General features: G+C 42.8%; 1 protein-coding gene across 2 annotated transcripts in view; it reads right to left on the reverse strand.

Annotated features, from left to right (window-relative positions):
• The window catches only part of chd6 (chromodomain helicase DNA binding protein 6), a 102,583-nt gene that overhangs the window by 1,976 nt on the left and 78,164 nt on the right, over positions 1 to 22,443 (reverse strand). For both annotated transcript variants that reach the window (XM_084543169.1, XM_084543168.1), the window contains exons 28-44: positions 21,356 to 21,459; positions 20,906 to 21,035; positions 17,577 to 17,655; positions 14,596 to 14,653; positions 12,676 to 13,045; positions 12,097 to 12,305; positions 11,375 to 11,472; positions 9,459 to 10,286; positions 8,929 to 9,183; positions 7,333 to 7,654; positions 5,414 to 6,901; positions 5,122 to 5,267; positions 4,201 to 4,464; positions 2,629 to 3,276; positions 2,218 to 2,457; positions 1,910 to 2,050; positions 1,686 to 1,790 (exon numbers count right to left, since the gene is read on the reverse strand). In XM_084543169.1, the coding sequence (XP_084399295.1) occupies positions 1,686 to 1,790; positions 1,910 to 2,050; positions 2,218 to 2,457; positions 2,629 to 3,276; positions 4,201 to 4,464; positions 5,122 to 5,267; positions 5,414 to 6,901; positions 7,333 to 7,654; positions 8,929 to 9,183; positions 9,459 to 10,286; positions 11,375 to 11,472; positions 12,097 to 12,305; positions 12,676 to 13,045; positions 14,596 to 14,653; positions 17,577 to 17,655; positions 20,906 to 21,035; positions 21,356 to 21,459 (5,485 nt within the window). The remainder of the gene's footprint in view (positions 1 to 1,685; positions 1,791 to 1,909; positions 2,051 to 2,217; positions 2,458 to 2,628; positions 3,277 to 4,200; positions 4,465 to 5,121; positions 5,268 to 5,413; positions 6,902 to 7,332; positions 7,655 to 8,928; positions 9,184 to 9,458; positions 10,287 to 11,374; positions 11,473 to 12,096; positions 12,306 to 12,675; positions 13,046 to 14,595; positions 14,654 to 17,576; positions 17,656 to 20,905; positions 21,036 to 21,355; positions 21,460 to 22,443) is intronic.

Genomic DNA, 22,443 nt, shown 5'->3' on the forward strand with positions numbered 1-22,443 from the left:
TTCAAGTCGTGCAAGTCCAATGAATAGCTTGACATGGTACAAAGGTAAGTACTGAACAGCCAGAGGTTAAAAAAAAAAGGCTTGGTTACCCAAAACTGAAAAATAATGTACATTTCAGAATTATACAAAAAGGCCTCTTTCAGGAAACACGAAGTGGGTTAACAATTTAAAGCTGTTCTGCAGCAATGAAGGTTGAATCAGCCTTGAAAGCTGGTGCTACTAATTCCTAGAGGTGTTCCAACTTTTCTTGGTTACTTACAACCCCCTCTGTCTGCATAAAAGCAGTGTTGGAACACACTGTGGTACCAGACCCTCATGAACATCAGGTGAACAGTATTGTACTGCAGAAAGTAGTGTGTTGCTACAAAAATGGCGAGAAAAAGGCAATTAACAATGGAAGAGAGACAGACCATCATAACACTTAAAAATGTAGGTCTTTCCTACTGGTAAATTGCAAAGAAAGTCAAGGTGTCAGTGAGTACAGTTTTCTTCACCATCAAAAGGCATTCAGAAACTGGGAGAAACTCTGACAGGAAGAGGTCTGGCAGACCCAAAGCCACAACTGAATCAGAGGACAAGTATCTGAGAGTTAACAGCTTGCGTGATAGGCGGCTCACAGGACAACAGCTTCAAGCACAGCTTAATAGTGGTCGTAGTAAGCAAGTCTCACTTTCAACTGTGAAGAGAAGACTTCGAGCTGCAGGTTTGACAGGACGAGTTGCAGCAAGAAAGCCGTTGTTAAGACGTCAGAATAAGACAAAGAGGCTCGCCTGGGCCATGAAACACCACCATTGGACTACTGAAGACTGGAAGAAGGTATTATGGACTGATGAATCAAAATTTCAAATCTTCCGTTCATCACGCAGGATCTTTGTACGGCGTCGAGTAGGCGAGAGGATGGTTCCACAGTGTGTGACATCAACTGTCAAACATGGAGGAGGAAGTGTGATGGTCTGGGGCTGTTTTGCTGGATCCAGGGTCGGTGACTTGTACAGAGTGAGAGGCACCCTGAACCAAAACAGCTACCACAGCATTCTGCAGCGCCATGCAACACCCTCTGGTATGCACCTAGTCGGTCAGAGGTTCATCCTACAGCAAGATAATGACCCAAAACACAAGTCCAAGCTATGCCAGAGCTACCTCAGGAAGAAAGAACAAGATGGTAAGCTTGAAAACATGGAGTGGCCAGCACAGTCTCCAGACTTAAACCCCATGGAGCTGGTTTGGGATGAACTGGACAGAAGAGTGAAAGCCAGGCAACCTACAAGTGCCACACATTTATGGGAACTTCTGCAACAGACTTGGGAAGAACTTTCTGAAGAATATTTGATTTCTATTGTAGAAAGAATGCCACTAGTGTGTCCAGCTGTTATATCTGCCAAAGGTGGCTACTTTGATGAGTCAATAGTGTAGAATACATTTTGGTCTATAAATTGATTCCATGATTTATTTTCCAACTCAAATTGCTTATTTGTTCTATGCTTTCATTTCAGAGTGGAATGAGACACTAAACTGAGTAATTTTCAGTAAAAAACTGGAAAAAGTGTGGTGTTCTAAAACTTTTGACCGGTAGTGTATCTGGGATTGACAGAGTATAAAAAGAAATATTTTGGCGTTTGAGAAAATGTTAAGGGACATTCAGTTACAACCACAACAAGCAGCAGCATTATGCTAACATTACTTACAGAGTGTTTGACCACATCAGCCCAGTCTGGAGCCACGTAGTACTCTGAGTTTGCATCCAGCCACCTGGAAAGCTCCTTTATTGCAGGAGCCATAGCACCTCCAAGCTACAAAGTGAGAAAATTAGGGCAATATTACAACAACAATACTATTCATATTTAAGATTTCTCCAGTTTTTACAACTTTGTTCATTGCGTGTTTCCAATTATTATTTTTTTTTAACTACCCTGCGTCCGGTGCCTCGGTGCACAACAGGGACCCTCTCCTCCCCCGTCAAAGAGTTAATATCCAGCTTAGTGGGATCTTTACAACGATGCCTCCTCTGTTTTGGACGTTCCACAAAACCATGTAACAGACCTGCTCCAGACTGCGCAGAGACAAAATCACAAGATCCTTCTTAATTTGACTTTATGCATTATGTGAATGTCACTGTAGCTGCAGCAAACAACAGCAAATGCTTCATGCTCAGAAAAAAAGCACCTCAGAATCCTTAAGATACACAAAAACAACCATGACACAAGCCTTCAGACGTACGTGAGCGAACGCCGGAAGATCCATGCTGTAGCCAGGATTCTGTCTCAGCCACTCGATCAGACCTTTGCTGGCTGCCTCTCTGTCGATGGCCACGATCTCTGGCTGAGGAGGCGTCTGGGTGGGCGTGGGAGTAGAAGAAGAGGATGGTGTAGGAGGGCCTGCAGGTCGTTCTGAGGGAGAGGGGGATGGCGAGGAGGTGGAGGAGGAGACAGAGGAGTGGCTGATCACCTCCACTCGGCCCTGTAGATGGAGAGAACCACACACAGGCAGACGTTTTAACATTTTCCCCCAAACCCAATCTGACTGTTTTACCCCAAATGCCCGTCGTGAGGTTTTTCTCACTCTAACTCTGATGCACATACAACAATCATACCTGCCCTCACGTTGAAAGGCCCTCCTCCCTCTACCCACCTGTGTCTCAGAGAGGTGCAGTCCTCGGCTCTTGGTGAACTCAGAGTACAGAGCCTCCACATTTCTCCTCCTCCCTCTCCTCCTCCTCAATGAATCATCTCCCCTCAGGCTCCCGTTAACTATCTGTCCCGTTACAGGATGGATGAGCCCGGCCTGCAGTATCCCGGCCATGTCGATGCCCACAGAGCCTTGTAGTGGAGCTGTGATGGGAGGCGGTGGCGGCAGTTTATGACTGCTGCCAGCCCCAGCACTGTGGTGGCTGATTCCTGGTGCAACCACAGCTTCATTTGTCCCAATGCCACTAGTGGTGCTTATTTCTCCCGAAGACTTGGTTAGATCAATGGCTGCTTCTTGCCAGCCATTTATCAACAAGGCTCCAGTGCGGTGAGACGTCGGGGCCACCACCGGCACTTTCTCACCACTGGAGCTTGTGTTGGCAGCAGTGTGGCAAGACGATGATGACGCTGATTTCCCAGCTAAAACCTTGGCAGCTGCAGCTGCAGCAGCGGCTTCATAGTCGAAAGACCTCCGACCTCCCGCTCGTTTGAGCTCAGGGAGGAAGGGAGGAGCCACGAGCCTCTCCTGTAAGAGAGGCAAGGAGGTGAGGCGCCAAGCTCCGCGCCCGCATGAGCCGCCCCGCGGCACGTACTGTCAAGGTGGACAGGGTGGGTGAGGGGTAGACAAGAATGGGAAAGAGATGATGACTTTGTTAAACATACATATGGACTGAGACACAACACAGTGGCAGCTGTCAACTAGACCTGGGTAAAATAGATATTCAGAAAGGTTTTTAGACTTTATGAGACTGATATGTTATCTTTGTAAGCTGCTTCAGTCGTTTACCTCAAACGTATGAGATATCGAGTCAAACAAAGAGCTCACGACCATGTGTTCTCTGGTCTCTAGTGAGCAAACAATCCATTTGATTTAATGCTAGGTGTCAGGTCAGACTACATATTGGGAGTAAATAATACATATTATTTTTCTTCCCAAGTCTAATATCCACATATATAATATCAACAGTACACATTACAAAGACAGTCAACTTGACAAGTAAGCAACAAAGCAATGGTGTGAACTAGAGGTGCCCAGTGCAACAAACCTAATATAACCTGCTTTACATTTAACATCTGAAGCCCTATTCGCACAGGATTAGTTTTACCTGGAGACGTCATGTGGTTTAGAATTACTATCCCTGGTTCTGATGTCACTACTACTTTCCAAATCACCCCATTACATGTGTGAGTTACTATCATTCATTTTATACCCAAACTTTTTGGCAGCTTTAGTTATTCTGATTAATAATAAAAAATATATATTTTTAATAAATAAAACCTGATGTGATGAGACTGTATTGATTTAGGAGGATTCTTGATTTAGATATTAGACTGTACATCATCATCAATTTACTATCTACATAGGGTCTATAAATATTAGCACTTTAAGCAAACTGGACACCACTTGTATGAACCATGGTATGAGAAAGAGATAAATGTAGACATATGATAGATACATTGATATGTACAAACAAAGGGAGTCCATTCATTCATCAGGTCCCAGGTATGTTCTCACCTTAGGTAGTCTTGTGAGAGGGGGAGGGATGGAAAACCCTAGTCCAGGATTCGCCTGCTGGACTCTAGCCTGGCCTGGGACGGAGCCTGAGGCCGTGGTGGGGAGGTAACCTGCTCGGTGTTGGTGGTGCTGGGCTAAGCTGTTGGCCAGGCAGGAGTTGGCAGCCAGGGAGCCCGGTGAGTCATACTGCTCGCTTGACGAAGGCCATTTCCCCTTTAGGATGGCATGGCAGATGCTGTCCAGGCGGTTGATAATGACTCGGTCCTACAGGGAGCAACACATGAAGAAAGGATGCAGCTAAATTAGACACACTGACAGACTGTGAAGTGACACAAAAATAAAAACTGATCTTGAAAAGCGGCTTGTTTGCACTTTCTAAGCTGTGCTCATTACAACAGAACATTGGGCTCACTCAGACTGTACCACTCAGACTGTACCACTCAGACTGTACACCGAACAGCCATGATTTTAAAACCACTGACAGGAGAAGTAAAAAACATTGACCATCTTGTGACAATTCAGTGTTCTGCTGGGAAACTTTTGGACCTGGCATTAATGTGGATGTTACTTAGACATGTAGCACCCACCTAGACCAGACCAGGCAGTTGTATCCACCTTTTCAATACAGCCTTTGCTCTCTCTAATTGGCTGCTCATGTTGTGGAAGCATAAAATACGCTTGTGATTGGGATGAAATCTTACAATGAGAATATTTATGGCTTAAAATGAATGAAAACTGAACACAACTAGTGTAGCCTTGATAAGGGAAAGGGATATTTTGCAAGAATAGTTTTTTTTTTTGCTACTAGAAACGTTTTTTTTTTATCTTGGATGAGAGGATAAACATTTACACAAAAACTAAACATGTCATGTCATTCTAAAAACCACATGAACAGAACTATAGTCATGAACCACACTTTACCTTGGGCCACTCAGAGAACGAGTACAGTGCTTTTTCCTGTAACAGCTGAGCGATGGTTGGCTCCCTGGTTTCATGGAGACTGTCAGGAAACTCACATATGGAAATAGGAGCTGCAAACCTGGGACTGCCTGGATAAGTATCCACCACTATGGAAGAGAATAAAAGGTCTCAACTCAACAATGTGCTTGAAAGATGTCTGTGTTAATTGACCATTTTAAATTGGTTTTAAAGTCAATACAATTTGACAATGAATTGATTGATTACTGAATGAGCTTTTTTGGACTGTTCTTACCTGGTGTACTTGGCCTCTCCTCCTTCACTTGGCCTTTCACCATCGAGCTTTCCGATGCGTCGACTAGCCCATCTGCCTGCTCAACCTTCGGAGTCAGGACTGTGCTGTCTGCCTCCAACATCTCTTGTTTCGTCTCGGCTTTGACCTCAGATAAAGAGCTAAACTCTGGCTTGGCCTCAGGTTTTATCTCAGAGCTGTCTGGGTATGTCGTGAAACCCAGGCACTCGGTCTTTGCTTCAGGCTTGATGGCAGATGTGTCAGCAAAGGCTGTTAACCTCAAACTTTCAGGTTTCGTTTCAGTCTTAAGCTTGGCACCAGCTGGATAAGCCGTAAACCCCAAAACTAATGGTTTGACTTCAGGTTTGTCTTCGCTGCCATCTGAGTAGGCTACAAATTGGAGAACTTCAGGTTTAGTGTCTAAGTTCTCAGGCTTCACAGGAAGGCTCAGATCTTCAGGTTTAGCCTCCAGTGTTTCAAATTTAACAGGGGAGTGTAACTGCTCAGTTTTTGTGACCAAGTCTTCTGCCTTTACAGGGTAGGAAAACAAATGAGCCTGTTGAGAACTATCAGGGCAAGCATCGTCAACAATTTCCATCTTGGTCTCCTCTACCTTGACTGGTAGCACCAATTGCTCTGGTTCCTTCTCAACATCACCCCCTGGTAAAAGATCAGATGGCATTTTGTCAGTGCTGTTTACAGGGAGAGTTGGGGTTATTTTAAATTCATTTTGATCAAGCAGATTGTCTTTTCTGTCTTGATCAAGGGAGAATATCAAGGCTCTGTTCCTACAATCTCTGCTACCATCTGGTAAGTTCAAGTTTTCATCCTGATCCGTTGAGTTTTCTGTGCTGGCTCCAGCTCTGCCATCACTCTCTCTGGTGGTTTCAGAGGACTTTGATGGTACTGTAGGGGATGGGACAGCAGGACAGGAAGGCTGTGCATATTCTGAGTAAATGTTCTCCAACTCCATCTCTGTGGTTTTGGCATTTTCATCGCAATATTGCACAACTGGAACATCAATAGAGGAAACATGTTCCACCTGTCCTTCTGAGATTTCATCCACTTGATCTGCAAGATCTGTGTGACCCACTGGACCGCCCTCGATGGATTTTTGTGGAATTCCTTCCATTTGTACAAACTCGCCAGTTGCATTGCCCATTAACGGGTCAGCGTCGAGGGAGTTTTCCACAGTCTGTTCTTCCACTGTCTGATACAAAATCAACCCGTCCACCTCCTCTACGGGCTCTTCAATAGACTCAGGACACACAAGGCTACCCTCCTGTTCTAGCTTTCCAAGATAGGGGTGCACATCTTGGGGTAAGTCGTCTTTATTCTCTGATTGATCAAAGTGCTCCTGCAGGTCTTGAGTCACTTGGTTTAAGACCTCCGTCCTTTCGTCCTGTTCACCCAGGTTCGCTTGTGGCCCTATTTCATCCATCTCTGGCAGTACTACGGGTGGATTCAAGACTTCCAAACTTTGGTCTGCACCTGGGAGCATACAACATCAAGATATAAAACAGTTTGAGGCAACATTAGTATTTCCCACTCTGCACTAGGCCAAAACAAGACGGAGGGAATAGTGGTGGGCATGCAGAGGTATTCAGATAGTATGAAGTGGGCTTTAAGGTAGCAAAGACTTTAACTTTTTGTGATTCTGTATTTGGTATATAAACCTCAAAACATGACTTTGCAAATTTAGAACTGGTCCTGCTTTCACAGGACTGACTGAAAAAAAACTAATAAACAAATAAAACAGAAATACTAAGGAGACATAACGACTCAGTAAGCATTAAATAATGTATGTTATACAATTATTTTGCTTCTATATCTTTGATAACTTTACTAATACAATATTTATGCATGATATTTGTGGTCACACTTGTAAAAGTAAAGGCCTATGCTGGATACTTTAAACATACCTTGCTGTGTGCTACATTCCTCTCCTTCCAGACCTATATCTCTTTGTGTCTCTACATTCTGCTCCATGGTCTGCCTTGACAAATCCTCCACCTCATCTTCCTCCTTGTCATCAAACTCAAAACCGGCACCCCCCTCCCGGTCCTCTCCTTCCTCCACAGGATTGGTCAGGCCCTCAGAGACGTCAGAGTGACCCAGCCCATCCTGCGGCTCGTGAGCAGTGATGTCAGACAGCGACATGGGAGGCGGGGGGACATAGGGCAGAGGGGGGCTCGCCGACAGGTCTGTTTGATCGGCACTGGGTTCCTCGTTCACACCGATGTCCTGAACATACAAAACAAAAGAGTTAGATTTAGAGAGGCCCTCTTTAGACCTGGCATTAACTTGCATTTGATCTCAAGTAGGCAGCTTTAAGAAGGTCATAGCTAGCATTAAAACGCACCTCCACATGCGTCTCCAGTGAACATTTGTGATCTGATTGTATCTCAGTTCTGCATTCCATATGCAATTAAAATCATCATTTGAGGCACAGTATAATACTGTGCAAAGAGCTGCTGTCTCACATCAATGTATTGCTACTGCTACCATTGTTACAGAACCATGGCGACATGAAAGAAGAACAAGTAATGAGCAGTCAAGTTTCTCATACACTACCAGTCAAAAGTTTGGACACACCCTCTCATTTCTCACTGAAGACACCAAAACTATGAATGAACACATATGGAATTATGTAGTAAACAAAAAAGTGTGAAGTTATTTCACTCATTCTTAAGCTTCTCATTTCTTAAACAACCGTGTCGAAAGACATATCCCGTGTTCATGGAAAAGATGTTAGTCTGTTTGAGAAGGATCATCAGTGGATTTTTTCTTCCCCTGATGACATGGGCATATTCCAAGATGACAATGCCAGGATTCATGGGGCTCAAATTGTGAAAGAGTAGTTCAGGGAGCATGAGACATCATTTTCACACATGGATTGGCCACCACAGATTCCAGACCTTAACCCCATTGAGAATCTTTGGGATGTGTTGGAGAAGGTTTTGCACAGTGGTCAGACTCTCCCATCATCAATACAAGATCTTGGTGAAAAATGAATGCAACACTGGATGGAAAGAAATCTTGTGACATTGAAGAAGCTTATCGAAACAATGCCACAGCGAATGCGTGCTGTAATCAAAACTAAAGGTGGTCCAACGAATTATTTTGCTTTATGCTTGAAATGGAAATAAAATGACAAGCCAATGGATTGTGTAGATCTCATGGAGGAATATGATCCCAAAAATGTAAAAGCTGTATTCACATATACATTACTACAAGACTTGACTCAGTTTCAGTAATCCACAAAATATGTTTTTCCACTTTGACTTTTTTTCTTTTTAATATAATAATGCAAAAGATTTCAGAGCTATTTTGCAAGTTTGTCTAATGTCTTCCCCACTAACAATGCAATACAGATGGGTCTCAGAATATTGTTACTTCGTGGCTGTAATTCAGATTTTTTAAATGATGTTGAACTAATATTTGAAATAAAATATATAATTCCATTTATTTTCTAAGTTGCTAATGTTACCCCATTGGTGCAGGATGGTGAAACCAACCTTAAAGAGCATGTAACTTGAGGACAGCGGCTCAACGGAGTCTTCTGCTGAAGGATGGGACGGAGAGGATGAGGGCGGGAGTCCTAAACACTCCTCCAGCGTTCCACCTTCCTCTCCTCCTCTGTCTCCCCCCTGTGCCTCCTCGTCCTCCTCCTCTAGAAAGCCCGTCTCCAGAGCAGAGGGGCCCAGGATGGGATCAGATTCATTGAACATGTGGTGAGCAGGACTGGTGTGGTCTGTACTGTCCCAGGGAGCCTGCAGGAATGGAGGTTGTGGCAGAACGAAAGACAACAATGTGCAAATAAACACATGGATGGATGTGATGTAAAAAATAAAGAAATCCATGAGAAAATTAGTAAAGAAAGCCTTTGTGAAAAATCTGAACAGCTGAAATGATTAGTCTCTTATTAAATTAGTTAATCAGAGAAAAAGATAACTGACAAATAGTCAAGGTGTCAATCATTTGTCTGAAATTTATTATGTAACTATTATCTAAACACCCAAATAGATCACTGCAGCACAGCACATACCTGTAACTGATCCAGCTCCACTGATGGTGCCATCAGGCCTGTTTCCTCAGACGACCCCTGCTCACCGACAAGCACGTCACTCCTTAGTTTTGAGTCCAGGTCTGTACCCCCCACACCGTATGAGTTGAGCATGCTTTGACCTCCTGCAGCCGAGTTAAATGGGAAACCGTTGAGGGCATCTTTGGACACCTTTCCTCCGTGTAGCGCATCAGCCGACATGGCATCATGCTGCAGCGCACCCAGCTCCAGGGTTTCATCCAAAGGAGGACAGTCGAGGAAATCTCCCCGTGGCCCAGGAACCATACCCAGACTTGGTGAAGCCGAATCGTGGGCATCCAGTGGGGGAGGGTGAAGGTGAGGGTGAGATGAAGAGGACGAGGAGGAGGAAGGGGAGGGAGCAGATTGAGGCACAGGGTGCTGGTGGTGGTGGTGATGGTGGTGGTGAGATGACTGGTGGGGGTATTCAGGAGGCTGAGGGGAGTGACGACCAAGACCTGAATCGTACAGACAGCAGTGAGGATGAGGCAGCTGCGGGTGTGACGAGGAGGAGGGAGAGATGCCAGGGTGAGTCGCCAGGCCCGGATGGTGAGGGTGATGATGACTTTGGGGATGAACGTGGGATGGGTGCCCTCTGACGTAGTTCCTGTGAGCCTCTAGGAAGCTCAGCTGGGGGTCGTTCAGAATGTAGAAGTCGGTGCGGCTCAAGCCATGGCGTGCCGCCCCAATGAGGAGGTCCCGGTCGTGTTTGCCAGACTCCCACCAGACAGGAAGGTAGAGGGAGGGGCGGCACAGCTGGAGGCGGGCTGAGAGCAACGGGTGACGGAGAACCTGAGAGAGAGACATGCAGGTTACTAGACCAAGCTACTTTTAGTTTGCATTAACTGGTCATGTTTCCTATCTAACTTCAGTCTCATTATTTACAGACTCAGTTACAAAATGACTTAGATAGGTCATAAATGTTATCAATAAGTTAGGCTACTAGGAGGTGCCATCATTTGACATGAGAGTGCCACTAAACATGTTCTAGGGCTTTTTTACTGTGTGTTTTACTGTGTTCAAAGCTTTTCAACACACAGCAACTGTATGGAGGAAAGTGTCACACTTACACAAGAACCATGGTAATGAGACGCTCTCATTTGTTTCGTTCCAGCAATTTCAAAAACACTCACGGGTAATAGCTCATATGTTTATTTTTAAGAAATGTTTTTCACTTGTTTTTCTTCTTTAATAAAATGTGTTTTATACATCAGCACTACATTTTCTTTTGACAGGATGCAACAAAAGTAGTGAGTCAAGCTACTTTAATGCTTCTATGCCATAACCTGACATGCACCTCCCCCCAGAAGACTCCACATAGCGGCGTTTGCGACTGGTCCAAACTGCAGCTCCTCATCCACATTACACAGTGACACCGAAAATTCTCTTTACTTTTGTCACCCACACAAAACATCTGCTCAAATGTCTTCTGTCTCTACGACACTGCAGTGATTTCAGTAAAATGAACTGTTATTCAGCATTTATTAACTACAACTCAGCATGAGCTGCTCAGTCCAACTAGCATTTGAGCTGCATTACAGAATGATCCCAACACTCCAGCGTACAAGTGTAAATGTTTACAAAGATGTAGGCTAGGGCGTAGGGAGTTCCCGTTTTAAATGATTCTTACACAGGTTTAAGGATATTTATCTACAGACTTTGATTTGAGTCACTGAAAAGACGTTATTTTAAAGAAGGGAACCGTACTTGACATAAAATGCGAAGAGACACCATTAAGTTTCATTTGAGCCTCCATCACCAATGAAATAAATCAGATGAATGAACTCAGACGTAACACAGTCGTTTGTTTAGAGACCATTTTGAGGTGTCTATGTATATGATAGTATTTATGATGGTGTTCGTTTCTTCAAAGGGCCAACCTGCTCTCTGATCTTGCGCAGCAGCTCGATGCGATATAACGTCCTCGCCGCTCTCTCTTCAGTCAGAGGCTCCACAAGCACAGCAGGATCTACCAACCCTGGAAGAAACCAGAGGGAGGCATGACGAGATGATATGAAAGACACACAGATGAAAGAAAGGGGATGGGAAAAAGAAGATAAATAAGTTTGTGCAAAACCCCCTCTGTCTTTGATAAGTTTGCACTTTATCCTGTAGCAGCTTTAAATGGCTGTGGGCTGTTGTGCTGCCCACTCTTCATTAAAATATGTTTCTTGAGCCTGATGTTTTGGTTAGAAGATGAGAAATGAACCCAGTTTACACTCATTTGGGGGTTACATATAGGATTACTGCCCATTTGACATGATTCATTAACAAAGATTGTATTTGTTAAGTGACTCTGGAAACTAAATTGAATGTAGATGAACTTTTAATAGAGAGCAAATGAATCTTCCCACCAGAAGAGGTCAGTAAAGCTCCCAGTTATGAGGTGTACAGACAAATCATGAGGTCTGCTGCAAGAACCTCTTACTACCAGGACACAAGAATGACACTAAAAACACTAAAATGTACTTAAAGCAGTGTTCTACTGCTGGTTTTGGCAGACAAGCCTGGACTTGCAGCCAATCAGCCGTAAGCGCCGTCCATCACTGATGTCTGAGAAAACCTTGCAGGCATGTTAAGATTAGTTTACCATGTACAGTACCTTCTTCCTTCCTGGGAGGGAGCTTGCAGGCAGTTCTGCACATGTTGACGAAGGAGTTGAAGTATCTCTCCAAACTCTCGTCCGTCTTCCTCTCCAGTCGGGCCAGTGCTCTGAACTGGGACCAGTCAAATGTTTTCCTCTCCGAGTCATACACCACCCCAAATGACGACACTGTGCGGTAAAAATCAGCTTGCTCTCGGCGAGTCCACCTTAAACACGACAAAAACGGACAGAAACAAACAAAATGTGGGTAAAACAAAAGAAAAAAGACAGAAAAAGAAAATGTTCAAGAAGAAACTCAAAATGAGGAAGGACACAAATGAACGCACATTCAGAAAAGCAGATTTTGTCAGTAATCATAATAACTTAGTTTTCATGTGAATTAGACATGCAGTACCAATTTTGGAACAATTTAGCATTTTAAATATGCACAGCTATATGTTTAAACCTTTTAATTTGCCGGCTAGTCTGATCATATTAAGTGACAAGTTCAAGAACTGAAGATTGCAGAAACGCAGACCAAACTTAGAATCTTGTGATTTAAATCAGATGTGAATTTGTCATTTCCAACACTGTTACCTTCGCTGCCACTCCAGAAACAAGGGGTCGGGCTCTGTGGCGACCACAGAACACCTCCTCAGCTCTTCGCCCAGCTGCCAAGCCAGCGGCCCTCCAGCGTGATGACTATGAGCTCCGGCTCCTCCCATCCCCATGCCAACGAGGCCGTCGTGAAGCAGAAAGTCGTGCCTGAGCAGCGGCTCGCGGCGTAGTGTGAAGCGCTGGTAGGCGGTGATCAGGCGGCGTAAACGCGCCGTCAGTGCGGGACCGGTGGGCCAGAGAGGCCGGGCCTGCACGACATGGAGAGACGCCACCCCGGTCCCGGTTCCTGCTGTCGTCGTCGTGACCAGAGTTCCGTCCTGAGCGCACAAGTCACCTGACATCTGGGAGTCTGTAGAGAAGAGACGAATCAGGATGTTGGACATGCATTTAGTTTAGTTGCTACAAGGTTTATAAGAGGTTTAAATGAATTCATCTTCAAAATCAGGAGTATTGCTTAAATTAAGGGTTGACCTTTTATACTCATCCTACCAACACAGTGTGGTTTGTACTTGAATGGTATTTTATGATTTTGTTTAGGATGCACTCATACTGTGCATACTTTACTTTATTGACACAGAATCCAAACATGCATAATAAAAGACTGGGGGTGCTGTGGGGAAGTGATTAGAGAAGCAGCTTTGGTAACAAAGGGTTATCTGTCCTGGGCTGAAAAGACTGGACAGTTTATTGGCAGGTAGTACAAAAGCAATGCCCAGGAAATGGTTGAATAAATTGCCCCTAAATATAATGAAAAGGATAAAAATAATTTAGGAAATGTATATAATGAAATGATTGACTTTGTGTTGGAGACACAACAATGAAAAATGTGAAATACTGGAAAATCTCATTTGAACCTAAGGCAGTTTTTATTCTGTATATTAATTTAGTTTGGAGCACTTCGTTCTATTATCTTCTTTACTGTTACCAATATATCATAAATGAGCAGAAGACCCACCCTTCCCAGAGAGCATCCTGGCTCTGTGTAAATTTAAGTCATGAATCATAAGGACCCTTAAAATATCAGTGTACAATCCTGAGTGAAGGACCTGCAAGCTTTGGTTAAACACTGTATGTGACCCTATGCCTTCTCATTTTCTGTGTCAGTGATAATGTCAGTGATCTGTTTCCATATTAATGCTCTCTGTGGTGACACAGGTTCACATCCCCCCTGTCCATGGCTGAGGTGCCTTGAGAAAATTGCTCCCTGAGTGCTACACAAGTGGCAGCACACTGCTTCGAGTGTACACACTACTGTGTGAACAAATGGATGGGTGAAATGCAGAGAAAGAATTTGCCTATGTGGGATCAAAACAGTATAAAGTATTATCATTCCAACTCTCCTTATACAGTGAGTTTGCAGTACACTGGGCTGTTTTAACTGTGGCCCCTGATGTTTTAAGATTTCATTTGCTCGTAGCTGAAAACACAGACTCACACCACGTCTTCGCCTGAATATTCTGCCTTGAAGCACCATCATGATTGGAATACCAACTTTGAAAGAATATTATCTGTTTCCTGATTTACATTAGAACAGTGAGTCTTCCTGTCTATTTCTCCAGAGGGTCCTTCATCAATTACACCGCCAATAAATGGACCCACTGAGACAGTGAGCACCATGAAAACTACCAAAACTCATTTCACATATTTAACCATGTTGGTCCTCTGAAGAGCAGCGGTAAAATTACATCTTCATCAGGAAGATGGAATGGGTTTAGTCATGAGAAAGCACCTCTTGTCAGACTACATGGGGAAATGTAATCCAGTGGAGAGACATGATTTCAAATGATATAATGGGATGTCAAGGGTTCTGCTTTGGTTTCTGGTTCAGTTGCCTTTCTGTCTTCACCAGGAAACTCGGGGTTTTACTAATGTAAGAGTAGTTAAGTGCACGTGTCTCACCTGGACCTGTACTGTCTGGCTTTTCTGAGGTATCAGTGCTGGAGCAGGTTTCCTCTCCCTGTGGATGAAAGACAGACATGTTAATTACACAGAAGAAAAATCCCAATGAATATAGCAGCAGCAGCAGCAGCATCAACTTACATGCCTATGTAAGATTTCTAAATTCTCATACACAACTATCAGCAACAAGTTATTCATTTGAACAGATACTTTGTCTTAGGAAAGAACTATATGGGTTAAATCAATATCATGATATCAGTAAAAGTATTTTCAGAATAGCTTTCAAAAATGGCTAAGTGCTCAATTATAAATCAAGTATAGTCAAGTACAATAAAGTGTGTTCTACTCTTGAGCAGTACACTGGAAAAATATTCAAAGCTCTAAAATGTGGAGTGATTGAAGTGACCAAAGACTTCTGTGGTACCGAAACAAAACAAAATGACCAGAATGATGAAAAACCATCAAGTGGAATTTCCTTCACGCACACAACAAAATTGTTTAATATTTTAAGTTTTCATTAATGGGGGAAAAAGTTTGTATTTTTCCTTTGTTTTGCTTTTCTTCCTCAATGACAAATGCTGAGCCACAGACAAGAAAAACATTCGTAAAATGTATGAATGGGATCACCTCGGCAGATTTTATATTCACTAGGTGTTAAGTTTGACATTTCATATTGTGTTAAATGATGAAGTGCACAATCTCACTTGAAAAACTGAAAAATAAAAGCAAAGATAAATGAAACTCAACATGTGGAGGAGTAGAACAGCCAATAGTGAGATTTTATCATTATTTATCATTATCTGTTCTGGTGTTAAAGGGCCAGTGTAGAGGATTTAGTGACATCTACTGGTGAAGTTGCGAGCTGCAACAAACTGAATACCTCTCCCTTTCTAATGCGTAGTGGCAGAAAATTCTATGTGAAAATTTGAAAGGCCCTCTCTAGAGCCAGTAACTGTCCCTTCTGGGCTATTGTAGAAACATGGTGGGCTTCTCCCTATGTAGACATGAAGGGCTCATTCGAAAGCAACATGACTGATAGTTACAGATGATTAGAAACATAATTAAGAATGTGGTGTATTTTAAAACACTATTTCAAAAAGCAGCATGTGGGATTTAGGGAGTTCTGTTGGCAGACGTGGAATATAGTGAACTGAATGTGTTTGGAGTGTATGCTGGACTAAAATGTCTTCTTATTGGGTAGATGTGTTAACTGAGATCAAATTAATAATTAAGTCAGAGCTCTGAAGTTTGGTGTTGCGGATCTGGGAAATATGCCAACTGGGCTGAGAAGGCAGGACACTATGACACCTCCTTTTCAGTGTCAAATAATGTCATATGAATGATCTCCGTCGTGTGCTATGCCCCTCTTTACCTCTACTGGCCTTGCAGTGGTAGTGGAAGTGTCTTTGGCTTGTGCCAAATTGTACTGCCTGGCCACAAAAAAAGAAAAAAATCGCCACATGGATTTAAATAAACAAATCGGTACAAGCCTCCTATTGGATAATTACTGCATGGGTGATTATCTTTCAGCTGGCAACAAGTTATTTAACCCCAACTGATGCAATGAGTAGCTTCTCATTTCTTAAACAACCATGTCGAAAGACACATCCTGTGGTCGTGGAAAAGATAGTCTGTTTGAGAAGGGTCAAATCATTGGCATGCATCAAGCAGAGAAAACATCTAAGGAGATTGAAGAAACTACTAAAATTGGGTTAAGAACTGTCCAACGCATTATTAAAAACTGGGAGGATAGTGGGGAACCATCTTCTTCAAGGAAGAAATGTGGTCAGAAAAAAATCACCGACCACTTAAACAACAGTAGAACTCAAGGCTATGTTTAATAGTGAAAGTAAGAGAATTTCCACATGTACAATGCGAAGGGAACTCAAGAGATTGGGACTGAACAGCTGTGTAGCCTAAAGAAAACCACTAATCAGTGAGGCTAACTGGGATAAAAAAGGCTTCAGTTTGCTAGGGAGCACACACATTGGACTCTGGAGCAATGGAAGAAGGTCATGTGGTCTGATGAGTCCGGATTTACCCTGTTCCAGAGTGATGGGCACATCAGGGTAAGAAGAGAGGCAGATGAAGTGCAGTGATCCACCCATCATGCTTAGTGCCTACTGTACAAGCCTGTGGGGGCAGTGCTATGATCTGGGGTTGCTGCAGTTGGTCAGGTCTTGGTTCAGCAACATTATGTGCCCAAAGAATGAGGTCAGCTGACTACCTGAATATACTGAATGACCAGGTTATTCCATCAATGGATTTTTTCTTCCCGGATGGCACGGGCATATTCCAAGATGACAATGACAGGATTCATGGGGCTCAAATTGTGAAAGAGTGGTTCAGGGAGCATGCGACGTCATTTTCACACATGGATTGGCCACCACAGAGTCCAGAGACCTTAACCCCATTGAGAATCTTTGGGATGTGCTGGAGAAGGTTTTGCTCAGTGGTCAGACTCTCCCATCATCAATACAAGATCTTGGTGAAAAATGAATGCAACACTGGATGGAAATAAATCTTGTGACATTGCAGAAGCTTATCGAAACAATGCCACAGTTAATGCGTGCTGTAATCAAAGCTAAAGACAGTCCAATGAAAAGAAGGTGTGACCATTTTTTGGTGTTTTTTTTTGGCCAATGAAATATAACGAAATATAGCTTTATTTTTGTAACTCTGTCATGTGTCTCCACTTTATGTTGTGGCCCTCATGCCGGGATGTAACAGGTGTCACGCTGGCTGTCATTGTGCTTTGTTGTTTAAAAACAATAAAAATTTAATTAAAATAAAATAAAAAAAAAAGCAGCATTGACTCAAATGTTCTTGTCCCTAAGGTGCCTAGAAGACAGGTGGGTGCACAGCGTACTCATCTGAATCTCAGGTTGTCTTCAGAGTGAGTGAGAGAGAACAATAGACTGAGAGAGAGGGAGAAAGGCACAAAGATCAGTAATGTCACGTCTGAGGCAAGTTTTCCTTACCTTGCTGTTCTCGTCTCTATCCTCCCCTCCATCAGCTTTGTTTTCAGTGTCTTCCTTTGCCTCCTCGGTTTTGCACACACTGATAAAAGGAACAAGACAGGAGGAGAAAAGCTTTAATAACAGTCACAATGTCGTATTGAGCCCCGCAGTTGTACGACTGATGGAAACACATGTAACGGCAGAATTAAATGGGATTTAGGATGTGAAGAGCAGTCCAGGACAAACTGAGTTCCCTTAATGCCCGAATAAAGATTAAACATCAGAGTACAGAGAACAAAACATGACAACAGAACAAGAAAAAGCTGTTAAACACTGACGGACACAAAGCTGTGGAATTACAACCTGTCAGAACCTGACCAGATGTAAAGAAAGCAGATTAAATATGAGATGAAAAAGTACACTATCGAAGATTTAAAAACAATATATGTGTGTGGCACAAAGAGAAAGCTTTTAAACCAATATGAAAAGCAGCTGAACATGAATTCACATCTCCAGGCATTTAGCTGATGGCATTATACGAGGAAAAGGGACTGATAACGAGATACAACAAGTACAGCAAAGAAGGGAACTTGAAGTAACAAACATTTAAATAAATTACAAATCATGCTTTATATATATTTATATAGCAACATTTTAACCCTTTAACACCTAAGTCTCAAAATGTCCGCCTGAACTTTTTTGCTTGAAATTGTCCATTCAGTAAGTGCTTTTGCACATTTTTCCAGAATACCTCAACCTGTCGATTATTTACGATTTACTGCATGTTATAAGAGTGTAATAACCTTCCAGGAGAGGCGCAGGTGAAATTACCGTAATGACACCATATCGGCTGTAAAGCGCAACGTCTTTTTCCTATAATCCAAAGTGTGCTTGTGCAAACGTACGGCTGCTGACACATTCAGTTTTAAAGGATTAATGAGACACGTGAAACACTTTCAGAATAAAAAAAAAAAAAAAAGATTGTAACGCTAAAGTACAGAAACTTCTTACTTCTTACTTTGCAAACCTGAAATGTGACTTTCTAGATAGAGTGGAATGAGCATTCACTTTTAGAAAATGCTTTACGTTAAATCACTTTTTTAAATTGTTTTTTTTTTTCACATCACATAACAAATCCTTATGTGTTATGAGCAAAATCTATCTACTTTTTATTCCTCTGAATATTGAAAGAAAGGATTTGCAAATACAATAAAACTAATTCTGCAACTCCCTCTTCTACAAGGACTGATTCTTTTTCAAGTCCTCCTGTCAACATTTCAAAACTTTTAACTTTCACAAATGCCATAATTCTTGTGTTGTGGTGTGGATGCTGCAGAAAACAAACACTCTCCAGGCAGCAATAAGGGAAAATGTTAGCGCACAAAACACTTTTAGACAACTGTGCAGGTTCTGTGCACATTTCTTCCACTACTGTCTCTGCTTGGACAATTTCATCCTTGTAACGTCATCGCTTGTCTTGTCCCAAACCTGCGTGGGAACCCTGCAGAGTTACATCTTTGTGCTACACAGTCTCTTCGCTCAGCTGGGAACAGCTTCAGGTTGAACAGGTAACAAAGCAAATGACAACTTCAATTACCTTCAGGAAGAGGATCAAAGCTTCCTGTTCAAATATGCGCCTCTCATCTTCACAGCGCTGCCATCAGCCGGAGCAGCAGCAGCACCCAGAAAATAGATTTCCCACACTGTGTTTTTCTCTGGCTCACTCTCTATCCCTCAGTTATTCCTTTATGGCTTTTGTCAGTTTAGGCTTCTCTTATAAGAAGAATGAAACTAGCAGAAAAAGACGAGCAACGACATTTGTCACGGGTCTTGTGAAGAAAAACTGTTCACCTTTTAGAGTACAGCGGCACGCTACGCTACAATCCAGTGATATACGACCATAATATACCTGCAGCTGTGTGTCATTAAAACATGATCTGGTTGTCATCCACGTAGAAAGCACTTTTAATGTCACACATCGCATTCATATCAGTGCGTGTTTTTATCCTGGTTCTTCTCAGTCCGTATGTAAAGCAGGTGTGTGGGCGGGGAGGTGGCAGCAGCAACACCAACAAACATGGCACCAGAGAAGACAGGATGTGTTTTTCGCACAAGTGTTGGCACCTGCTGTGAACACTACTACCAACAGTGAATAAGGCGATGACTGGAGGGAGGAAGCTAATTTACGGATGTGCAGAAACAAAGCAGGAATACTAAGGACGGGCAGCTCTGAGTGTCAGCTACAGTGAACTGTGCTAATTCAAACAAAAATGTTGTTTTGGAATATGCACAACCACTGATCATCTGTCAGTGGAAAGGTCTTGTAGGAGGTCAAACTTTATGTAGTACTGAGCAGGGTCTCTCTGTTAAAACCCAGTTTACTCATGAGGGCTGGGTATTCCTACGGATTCCCTAAATCAGTTCGATTCCAATTAAATTCAGCATTGATTCATTTCAGTTTGGAAACTCTTTCGCTTTGTTATAAAAGTGATTTTCACAAAATCATTGTTGCTTCTTCTTTGGTTTTGTGCAGCTCTACTGTCTTAATACTTTTAAACCCAAAATGCAGCCACGCTTCAGCTTTCAGGGCTGACAGGGCTCTCAGACTTGATGCTTCTCTTTTTGATCTCCCTCCCTCACGTGGCTGTAGGCTGTAGGGAATGGTTTATATTTTAAAAATTGATACAAGGATTTTATGAATTGATATTGGATCTTTCAAATGAAGATTGATTTGAATCAGAAAATCTATTTTATAACCCCAGCCCTGTTAACACATAAAACACACCGATCAGCCACAACATTAAAACCACTAACAGGAGAAGTAAACAACATTGAGCATCTTGTGACAATACCATGTTATGCTGAGAACCTTTTGAACCTGTACCACCCACCTAGACCAGACCAGGCACCCCCACCCCATAGCAATGACACGCCTTGATGGCAGCAACCATCCCCAGCAGGATGCAGCCTGACACAGACGCACACACAAAAACGGTTTAGGAACAACTAAAAAAACATGAAGAACAGCACAAGGTGTTAACCTGGCCTCCAAAATCTGTGGGATGATCCACAGAGGACCCTCCCCTCAACCCATAGGACCCAAAGGCCCCCACTAACAACATTCTGTTGCCAGACACCACAGGACACCCTCAGAAGGACCATGTCCATTCTCTGATGACTCACAACTGTTTTGGAGGCACAAGGGAGACCTACACAATATTAGGAAGGTGGTTTTAATGTTGTGGCTGATCGGTGTATAGTGCCTTGTAGCTGCCTATATTCAACATTCACTATGTGCAGGTTTGTGGAAGCGTTTGGATCTTGTGCGTGTACATATAAGTGTACTGTACCTGTCAGCCATGTCGGGGGCTAAGTCTCCTCCTCCTTGCTCAGCGGACAGAGCCGTGACGTCTGGCATGCCCACTCTTTCCAGGAAACAAAGGTCTGGATCAGCACGCATGGCGTTGTACCGCTCATATCCTGTCAAACATTAACAGACACAAAATTTAAAAAAAAAAACAGCATACACACACACTGGAGTGATGCCGATACCCTCCTGTTAAAGAGCTGAATATATACCAGAGTTTAGTCTCAAATGATGAGCTAATGTGGTTTCTGTTCCTAAGTACAACAACACAACTCACAGAAATACCCGATGCCATCCATGTTTGTTCTCTGAATGACAGCATGCCAAAGTATCAGAATTGTCTTGACACGTTTTAAAAGGAAAATGCAGACTAGATGTTCTCAGAACAAACCAAAAACATTCTGTAAACCATTAAGTTGACACCAGTCCTCACCGTGTTTGTGAACTCCTATGAGGAGAGACTTGTCAGCGTCTGCATCCCACCATGTCACTGGAATCTCTATGTAGTCGATGTCGGGTAGCGACACCTCAAGTTTACTGTCAACACACACAGAGACACACAGGCAAACAATCAGTCTGTCAGTCAGCGCTGTCAGTGTCGAGTCGAGACACCGAAAACACAAGCACAGCCACTCAACCAGAGCTCTGTCAAGCAACATTTTGACAGAGAGACTAAATAAATCGGCTTTTGAATTTTCAGTTTGGTGATAATACAAACAAGCAGGAAGAGAATACTGAATTAATAAATCAATAATTCTTTAACTCTGTGTGGACTGAGCAAGCTGAAACAAGGCGTTCACTGAGAGAAGAAAACATCAACAAATTAGAACAATTACCAATTACAAGTAAATATCTGATCATTATAGACCCTAGTCATGTCAGTTTCAGGTAGACAGCACCCGCAGGTGTCTCCCCAGTTGTCATTTAGAACCTGGATAACTGGGACCCTTCACAGACATATTCTGTATGAAGACTTTATATCGGATTACAATAAATGAATCAAGCAGTCCAATAAAGTTGATACATACGTACTAAGCTTGGTTTATAGTCCGAGCTCATGTTGGAACTGAAGTTAACAGCTACAACGTGAACAGTGTTAATCTTGTTAACTCCCTGTCACTGGATTAGATAAGGGACATTTTCCTATCTGATCTCAGGCAGTTGACGGTAGTCGACCAAAACTAGCGAATTGCAACAAGCCCTGTGGCTACAAATTAGGTGGAAGAATACGACATATGAAGGAGCATCACTTTGCTATTTATGCAGCCTCCATCACAGTCAGTAAGCTAACTATAAAGTTAAAAAAAAATCTCTTCTAATTACTCTAAGTAATTACCTTCTGACTTTTTACTGACACATATTTAAATAGTGAACAGTAGAGTGTATAACTGATTAGCATTTAGCAAACTGAAACGGTCCATACATGTAGTTCCTGGAATGAATCCTTCTTGTTACAAATACAAAGTAATACAGTAAACCATTCATGTTGTAAGCCTGCAAGTTATTGTTTAACATTTGAAA

Source organism: Chelon labrosus (assembly GCF_963514085.1).
Source record: "Chelon labrosus genome assembly, chromosome: 4".
In the NCBI taxonomy this organism is placed as follows: domain Eukaryota; kingdom Metazoa; phylum Chordata; class Actinopteri; order Mugiliformes; family Mugilidae; genus Chelon; species Chelon labrosus.